Below are 9,538 nucleotides of genomic sequence, written 5' to 3' on the forward strand. Positions count from 1 at the left end.
CTTTTCAACAATGGTTGTTCTGCAGATTGTCCTGATTTTCGTGTGCTCGTGAGAGTAGGTGTGCTTAGGGTCTTTCTCTGCCATCTTGGCTGCTCTCCCTTCAGCATTTTTATTACTTCCTTTTTGGACTTGGGGTCATGTAGACTGGAGAGGTCTGTTTCATTGCTTATTCTTTCAGGGGATTTCACCTGTTCTTTTAATTGGGAGTAATTCTTCTGCTTTTTCATTTTACTTATATTTCTCTTATTCTGAATTTATTTTTTTTAATATTAAATTTGTTTATTTATATTCTATTTTTGGCTGATTGGGTCTTCGTTGCACGTGGGCTTTCTTAGTTGCAGCAAGCGGGGCTACTCTTCATTGCAATGCACGGGCTTCTCATTGCAGTGGCTTCTCTTGTTGCAGAGCGTGGGCTCTAGGTGCGCAGGCTTCAGTAGTTGTGGCACACAGGCTCAGTAGTTGTGGCTCACGGGCTCTAGAGCACAGTCTCAGTAGTTGTGGCACACGGGCTTAGTTGCTCCGCGGCATGTGGGATCTTCCTGGACCAGGGCTCGAACCTGTATCCCCTGCATTGGCAGGCATATTGTTAACCACTCTGCCACCAGGGAAGTCCCTCTTACTCTGAATTTAGGGAAAACAGTTGTCTACTGTGGTTTTGAAGGGCTGTTTTTATGTGGGAGTGACCCTGTGTAGACTGTATGAGTCCAGTACTTTTGGTGTGAGGGCTGTTTTTGGCTTGCTGTGTCTTTCCTCAGGGTGTACTGGCCCTTGTCTCCTTGATATAGGTGGTGTGTTTGACATTGTGTTGACTGGAGCCTGCCCTGGATGTTGGGCAGGGCCTCCTCTTTTCTCTGCGATTGTTACAACCCTGTCAGGGGTAGAGTCTGCTCCCCATTTGTTGGAGTGGAAACCCCTAGATCCGATTCTAAGCTTCAATGTGAGGTAGGCAGGACTAGAGCACTCCCTCTGGGAAAGGAGCCCCTGTGTTCCTCCCCAGGAGCTGTTTGCTGTGATGTGTGACTCTGTGACACTGCCTGCCACCTGGTGTGCACACCCACAGAGATCACTCTTGCTGGCACTGCCCTCAGGGGCTGCAGCTGCTGCAGGAGTGCTTGGAATCGGCTTGGAGATTAGGTATGGGTGAGAAACCCTCACAAAACCATGGGCGAGAAAGTCCTCTGGAGCTGCAGCCCCACACCTAAAGTGGGAGGGCCAGTGATCACCTCAGTATTCAGTGCCACCTCCATGTGTGCATGCCCACAAAGTTTGCAAAACCCGCTGCAGTTGGAGCTGTGCCCTGCTGTGAGCATGCTGATAGTGAGGCTGCTATAGTGGACCCATGCCCCTCCCTTCCCATGTTGACAGTGGGGCTTCTACGGCAGCCCCATGCTCCATCCTGTGCACACCCCCAGTTGTAGCTCAGGCCACGCTCCAGGCCCTTTGAGCTGTCTTCACACAGCCAAACCGAGTCATCTCCCCAGGTCTGTCTGCTGAAGCCTGAGTTTCAACACCCAATCGCTATGCACGCCAGCAGGCGCGCCTCGGACTGGAAAGTGTGGCAATGTGGCAGAGACCGTCTGTGCTGGTCTCTCTACCCTGTGGGGCAGCAGACCAGCTCCTGCACTCTGCTTTTGAGCCTCTGAAGCTCCCTGTCTGTCCCAGTAGACCTCCCAGCCAGTGAAGGAGGTCTCCAGGGTGAGGGAACCTTTCGTCTTTCATAGCTCCCGCCCAAGGGTGCAGGTCCCATCCCAATTCCACTTCTCCCTTTTCCCCTCATCCTACGTGGTTTTGCGGAAATCTTTCTTGCAGCTTTGGTTGTCTGAGATCTTCCACAAGCTTTCAGTAGGTATCATGTATGGATTGTTCCACATGTAGATGTATCTTTGATATATTTGTGGGAGCAGGTGAGCTCCATGTCTCTCTACTCCACCATCTTGATCTCCCCCCCTTTCTATACTTTTTTGACTTTTGAACCATATATTTATTAACCTAAGTAAAGGTAAAACAGAATTATATAAAAAAATCTCAGAAAATTTTTCACTTTCCAACCCACATTATTGGCATTGTATTAATTACCACCATTTTGCCTTAATGTATGTCCGTAAAAGTTATTTGTTCTGAATTAAGTCTATTATTTTAAATTATTAAAGTTATCCATAATTACTTGGGGGATAAAAGGTCATAAATAGTGACTAAAAGAGGATCACAGGATGGAGAAACTGGCAGAGTCTGGGTCTGACTGTCCTTCACTTGTTCCTTGTCTCTGTCTCTTAGGTGGTTCCTTCATCAGCTTCAGGCCAAGTTCGAAGTTACTATGTAGATTGGAAAATGTTGCGTGATGTGAAGAGAAGAAAAATGGCCTATGAGTATGCAGATGAGAGGCTTCGGATCAATTCTCTCAGGAAGAATACCATTCTGCCAAAAGACCTTCAGGTTAGCTAAGTAAGATGAGTATCTACCATAAAATCATTAACTCAAATCAGATCACTTTTTTTTTTTTTTAAATATTAACTAATTTATTTATTTTGGCTGTGTTGGGTCTTCGTTTCTGTGCGAGGGCTTTCTCTAGCTGCGGCAAGCGGGGGCCACTCCTCATCGCGGTGTGCGGGCCTCTCACTATCGCGACCTCTCTTGTTGCAGAGCACAGGCTCCAGACGCGCAGGCTCAGTAATTGTGGCTCACGGGCCCAGCCGCTCCGCGGCATGTGGGATCCTCCCAGACCAGGGCCCGAACCCGCGTCCCCTGCATTGGCAGGCAGACTCTCAACCACTGCACCACCAGGGAAGCCCTTTTTCTTTTTTTTTTTTTTTTTTTTTTTAATTTATTTTTGGCTGTGTTGGGTCTTCGTTCCTGTGTGAGGGCCTTCTCCAGCCGCGGCAAGTGGGGGCCACTCCTCATCGCGATGTGCGGGCCTCCCACCATCACAGCCTCTCTTGTTGCGGAGCACAGGCTCCAGACACGCAGGCTCAGCAGCTGTGGCTCACGGGCCCAGCCGCTCTGCGGCATGTGGGATCCTCCCAGAGCAGGGCCCGAACGCGTGTCCCCCGCGTTGGCAGGCAGACTCTCAACCACTGCGCCACCAGGGAAGCCCCGGATCACTTTTAATACTGTTTGTTGTAACTTAGTATCAATATACTTTTTGGAGAATATAATCAGATATTTTCAGTCAACATAAACAAATACCCTTGTAACTGATTTTGATGAGTTTCAAATTAAAAAGGAACTATTCATTCTTAACTAGCTCTTTAACCATTTCATTAGGTGGTGCTTAGAAAGTACTGATGCATGGTAACCACACAGAAATTGGATAGTTATTTCTCCAGTCATCCCAATCATTCAACTCTCAAGGCACTGGGAGTCTTTGCCAATGCATGGGGCCAGGTGCCCAGCACATGGCCTACACCGTTTCTTATCCAGGGCCATCCCTAAGCCTGCCTCTCTGAATTCCTCTGCCCATGAGGTGGCCTTCCATTTAGATTTACTTTCTTGTCACACTCTTTAACTTGAATAAGAGAATGTCAACTCTGTTTGACTCCCTGAATCATAAGTCCTGCCTAACTGGTGACATAAAATACCTGCATTCAAGAGTCTTATCAGAGAGTATAACTCAAACTCAAGGCCATTAAACTTATCAAAAGCTCAGAGTAAATAATATTTCATTTATATAAATTTGGAGAATAATATACAGGCCCTTCATTACTGTGGATTCTTTTTAAATCTTGTCTGAATTAAGCCAGATAAGCAGAACACTGAGTGCCCTGGACCATTCTGTTATGGCTTTTACTGTAATGACATTAAGCTACTTGCCTATATTTAGGGAGTAATAAGAAGTGGCTCCTGAGAAACTCAGTTTAAGATGTTGTGGAGGACAAATGTATGAAGATCCCCAGAAGAGTCTGTGGTATGAGAACCAGCAGTAGCTGTGCAGAGACTCTATGGGAACTGATCATGGCGCTATGTTGCCTGCCAACTAGCTTACAAGTCAAATTTATGCCCCAGTGCTAACAAACTTACAGGCTCTCACAGAATGCTCTTTTGTTTCATTTTCTCTTTGCCCAGTTTCCTCATTTGTACACTGCCTTAAATCTTTACATTCACACATATGTAAACAATTTGTAGGTATTCTTCAAGTTCTGTCTCCATGAAACTTTACTTCATTCTGCCAGCCCAATCATTTCTCCTGTCTCTATAGCATTTACTGTCTACCATTCATTGACTTAATCATGTTGTTTTATATAATTCTCTCAGTATTTCTTAATAGCAGCACATGCATAAGCTTTTGGAGATCAGGAACGACTCTTAATGCTTAATAGGATATAAATTTAGTGGCTTTCATATACATTTTCTCATTTATGTACTTCTAATATGTTAGAGTAATTATTTTGCTTCCATCATAGTCTAGTACAGGGTCAATCACACATATGCACACACACACACAGTAATACACATACTTTAACCACATACATAAGAATAAATCTGTACTGACACAACCTTAGTGCTAACTACTGCAGTAATCTCTGTTTTTCTCCCCTGAACCATTTTTGCCCTTACCATATTTATTTCCCTACATTGCAAATGATCTTTTAAAAATGTAAATCTCACTTGATCACTCATCTTTGCATCTCCAGCCATCAGAGTATTTACCATAGGTGTCAAGGTTCTGTGGGCTTCTGCCCTTCCTTCTTCTTCAACTTCACCTCAAACCACATTTTCCTCCTACTTGATCTTCAGTCCAGAGGTTTCAGACTTGTATGATTCAAAAATCTTATGGGAAATAACCTAATTTACACCTCAAGGAACTAGAAAAAGAACAGGTAAGCCCAAAGTTAGCAGAAACAAAGATCAGAGCGGAAATAAATGAAAATAGAAACCGGAAAAACAGTAAAGATCTGTGAAACTAAGGGCTGGTTTTTTGAAAAGATAAAATTGTTGAGCCTTTAGCTAGACTAACATAGTAAAAAAGAGAGAAGACTCCAATAAAATCAGCAATGAAAGAGGAAACATTACAGCTGATACCAAATAAATACAGAGAATCATAAGAGACTGATGAGAGCAATTGTATGCCAACAAATTGGCTAGCCTAGAAGAAATGGATAAATTCTAGAAACATATAACCTATCAAGACTGAATCATGAAGAACTAGAAACTAGAAACTAGAACTAAAACTGAAGTGACCAATAATGAGTAAGGAGATTGAATCAGTAGGTTTCTACTAAGAAAAGCCCAGGACCATGTGCCTTCATGAGTGAATTCTACCAAACGTTTAAAGGGGAATTAGTGCCAATCCTTCTCAAACTCTTCCAAAAAATTGAAGAAGAGGGAAACATTCCCAAAGTCATTTTATGAGCCCAGCATTGCCGATACCAAAGCCAGATTAGGACACTACAAGAAGAAAACCACAGGTCAGTATCCCTGATGAATAGAGATGTAAAAATTCTCAACAAAATACTAGCAAACCAAATTCAACAGCTTTTCCTCTAAGATCAGGAACAAGACAAGGATGCCTACTCTTGCCACTTCTGTTCAACAGAGTACTAGAAGGCCTAGCCAGAGCTATCAGGCAAGAAAAAGAGATAGAAGGCATCTAATCAGGAAGGAAGAAGTAAAACTCTATTTGCAGACAACATGATATTATATATAGAAAACCCTAAAGACTCCACCAAAAGACTGTTAGAACTAATCCATAAATTGAGTAAAGTTGCAGGTTACCAAATCAACCTACAAAATTTGGTTCTTTTCTATACACTGATAAACTATCTGAAAAAGAAATAAAACAATCACATTTACAATAGCGTCAAAACTAATAATAAACCTAGAAATAAATTTAAGACGGTGAAAGATTTGTACACTGAAAACTATATGCACTGATGAAAGAAATTGAAGCAGAAATAGAAAAAATAATCCTAAAATTTGTATGGAACTACAAAAGACCCTCAAATAGTCACAAAGCAATCCCAAGAAAGAAAAACAAAGCTGGAGGTATCACATTTCCTGATTTAAAAGCTATAATATTCAAAATTGTATGGTACTGGCATAAAAACAGACACATAGACCAATGGAACAGACTCAAGAACCCAGAAATAAAGCCACAGATACGTAGTCAACAAATATTTGACAAGGGAGCCAAAAATACTCAGTGGGTATTGGATAGTTTCTCCATAAATGGTGTTGGGGAGACTGGATATTCACACGCGAAAGAATGAAATTGGACCCCTGTCTTACCCCACTCACAAAAATTAACTTGAAATGGGTTAAAGACTTAAAGGACATACCTGAAAGTGTAAAACTGCTAGAAGAAGACAAAGGGTAAAAAAGTTCTTTGCCATTTGTCTTTGCAGTGATGTTTTAGATATGACACCAAAGGTGCGAGCAACAAAAGCAAAAATAAGCAAGTAGACTACATCACACTAAAAGAAACAACAACATGAAAAGGCACCCTACAAAATGGGAGAAAATATTTGCAAGTCATGTACTTGATAAGGGGTTAATACCCTGAAAATGTAAGGAAGTCATACAACTCAATAGCCCCCAAATTTTTTTTGATTAAAAATTGGTCAGCTTCCCTGGTGGCGCAGTGGTTGAGAATCTGCCTGCCAATGCAGGGGACACGGGTTCGAGCCCTGGTCTGGGAAGATCCCACATGCCACAGAGCAACTAGGCCCGTGAGCCACAACTACTGAGCCTGCGCGTCTGGAGCCTGTGCTCCGCAACAAGAGAGGCCGCAATAGTGAGAGGCCCGCGCACCGCGATGAAGAGTGGCCCCCACTCGCCGCAACTAGAGAAAGCCCTCGCACAGAAATGAAGACCCAACACAGCCAAAAATAAAAATTAATTAATTAATTTTTTAAAAATTGGAAAAAATGGTCAGAGAACCTGAATAGACGTTTTTCTAAAAAAGACATAAAAATAGCCAACAGGTACATGAAAAGATGCTCAACATCACTTATCAGGGAAATGCAAATGAAAACACAAAGAACTATCACCTCACACCTGTCAGAATGGCTACTATCCAAAAGACAAGAGATAAGTTTTGGCGAGGATGTGGAAAAGAGAACCCTTGTGCACTGTTCGTGGCAATATAAGTTGGTGCAGCCACTATGGAAAACAGTATGGAGGTTCCTCAAAAAATTAAAAATAGAACTACCATGTATGATCCAGGAATTCCATTTCTCAGTATAAATCTGAAGGAAATGAAATCACTAGATAGAAATAGAAGTGATATCTGCACCCCTATGTTCACTCTAGCATTATTCACAATAGCCAAGACATGGAAACCACTTGAATGTCCATCAACAGATGAATGTGGCACTTAATGTGATTCATACACAGACACAGAGTACGATACTATTTAGCCATAAAATAGAAGGAAATCCTGCCCTTTGCAATAACGTGGCTATACCTTGAGGGTATTATGCTAAGTGAAGTAAGTCAGAAAAAAGACAAATACTGTATGATCTCACTTATATGTGGAATCTAAAATACCAAATTCATAGAAACAACAGTAGAATGGTGGTTACCAGAGGCTGGGGACTGGGGAAAATGGGGAGATGTTGGCCAAAGGGTACAGACTTCCAGTTTTAAGGTGAATAAGTCCTGGGGTTGAATAAGTACAACATGGTGACTACAGTTAACAATACCATATTATATACTTGAAAGTTGATAAAAGAGTAAATCTTAAGTATTCTCGCGCACACACAAAAGTAATTATGTGGGGCGATGGAGGTGTTAACTAACCTTATTGTGGTAATTATTTTTCACAGTATATACATGCATCAAAACATCACATTGTACACCTTCAACTTATACAGTGTTATATGTCAATTATATCTCAGTAAAGCTGGGAAAAAATCGTTTGGGGAGACAACAGAAACGCATTCATATATTTTCCAAAAGAGAAATGAGAATGTCTATAGCAGCTCTATTTGTAATAGCTCAAAACTGGAAACTACCCGGATGTCCATCATCTGTACAATGGATAAATGAATTATGGCATATTCACACAACAAAAATCAGCACCAATGAGAATGAACAAATTACAACACATGCACCAGTATGAAGACTCTCACAAGCATTTTATTGAGTGAAAGAAGCCAAACAGAAATGAATAAAAAAGAATGGTTTTTATTATACTCCATGGTTACATTTATATAAAATCAAAACAAGAAAAGTTCATCTGTGGTGTTAGTAACCAGGTTAGCTCTTAGCCAGGAGGTCAGTGACTGAAAGGAGGCAGAGGGAAGGCTTGGGGTGCGGATAATTTTTTTTAATCTAGCTGCTGGTTACACAGCTATGTTCTGTTTGTGAAAACTTGTTGAGCTTTACACTTATGGTTTGTGGATTCTTGTGTATCTATGTTGTTTCAATTAAGTTTTGAAAAATTACATTGTGAGTATGTCAAACATTTCTGTCATTTTTCTGATCTGTTTGTTTCTACTCAGAGGTTAAAGTTCACTATGGTGTCCAGGGTTCTTTTGCCAAACTTGGCTACATTAATGAATCTAGCCCTTTGTTCTCTTCCTCTGAGCATTGACTAATCATCTAGAATAAATAAATGCATGTGATCTGTGTAAATAATGTTGTGACTTCCCTTAGGAAGTGGCTGATGAAGAAATTGCTGCCCTTCCCCGGGATAGCTGTCCCGTTAGAATCAGAAATCGGTGTGTTATGACATCCCGTCCACGAGGTGTAAAGCGGCGCTGGAGGCTTAGTCGTATCGTCTTCCGTCACTTAGCCGACCATGGGCAACTGTCTGGGGTGCAGCGAGCAATGTGGTAATAATCAGCTCCAGAACCTACTGAGCTTACAGGAAAACCAGTTCTGGCAAGAAGAGACTTCTCTAATAGACAAAAACCTAGTTTTTATGGGGGTCCAGAATAAAGGTCTTCTCTACCTGATGCTGTCTATAGTTAAATTACTTTTAAATTTCAAATGAAAAAGTTTGGAAGTTTCATTCTGTCAGTGAATTATCTTTTCTCTTGGACTTAATAAATTACTGTTCCCAAGCATAGTGTGAAGAGCAGAGTAATAAAAAATACTTCTGTGGAAATATGGTCTGTATAGTTGTCTTTTCCTTCATGTTTAATCTTTTGGCAACATGTAAGTGTTCCTGTACTTTAAGAGCATTATTTCATACAGCAGTATTATCTTCTTGTTAATTCAACTCATTGACGTACATGTCAGTGCTCATCTATGGCAGTTTTTAATCCTGGGATGGCTACCCTGACCTGCACAGCTCACTTTACTTTTAGTTGATCGTTACACAGACAGTACATTGGAAGGTAAAGCTGATGCTCTGGATTAGCTAACTAATGCTCAACTTCTTTGTGTGATGGCTGAACAAAAACAGAACCACTAATTGTTTTCTTTTTCCATCTTCAAGGGCCCTTAGAACAAAATATGTCTCTTGAAGCCCTGAAAATCTGTCCAAAGAGGATGAGTTTTGCTAGAATGGTATATATTCTCTATATTCATATTTATTTCATCTGTAACAGAAATGAGTAAAGGTAGCAAAGTGTCGTCTCATGCGGTAACTCAATAG

General features: G+C 41.4%; 1 protein-coding gene across 2 annotated transcripts in view; it reads left to right on the forward strand.

Moving 5' to 3' along the window:
* Nucleotides 1-9,046, forward strand: part of MRPS14 (mitochondrial ribosomal protein S14) — a 28,744-nt gene extending 19,698 nt beyond the window's left edge. For both annotated transcript variants that reach the window (XM_082404186.1, XM_082404185.1), the window contains exons 2-3: nt 2,275-2,433; nt 8,593-9,046. In XM_082404186.1, coding sequence (XP_082260312.1) covers nt 2,275-2,433; nt 8,593-8,775 — 342 coding nt within the window. In that variant the 3' untranslated portion in view covers nt 8,776-9,046. The remainder of the gene's footprint in view (nt 1-2,274; nt 2,434-8,592) is intronic.
* The last annotated feature ends 492 nt before the right edge of the window (nt 9,047-9,538 follow it).

This window comes from Balaenoptera borealis (genome assembly GCF_965194805.1).
Source record: "Balaenoptera borealis genome assembly, chromosome: 1".
Taxonomy (NCBI): Eukaryota; Metazoa; Chordata; class Mammalia; order Artiodactyla; family Balaenopteridae; genus Balaenoptera; species Balaenoptera borealis.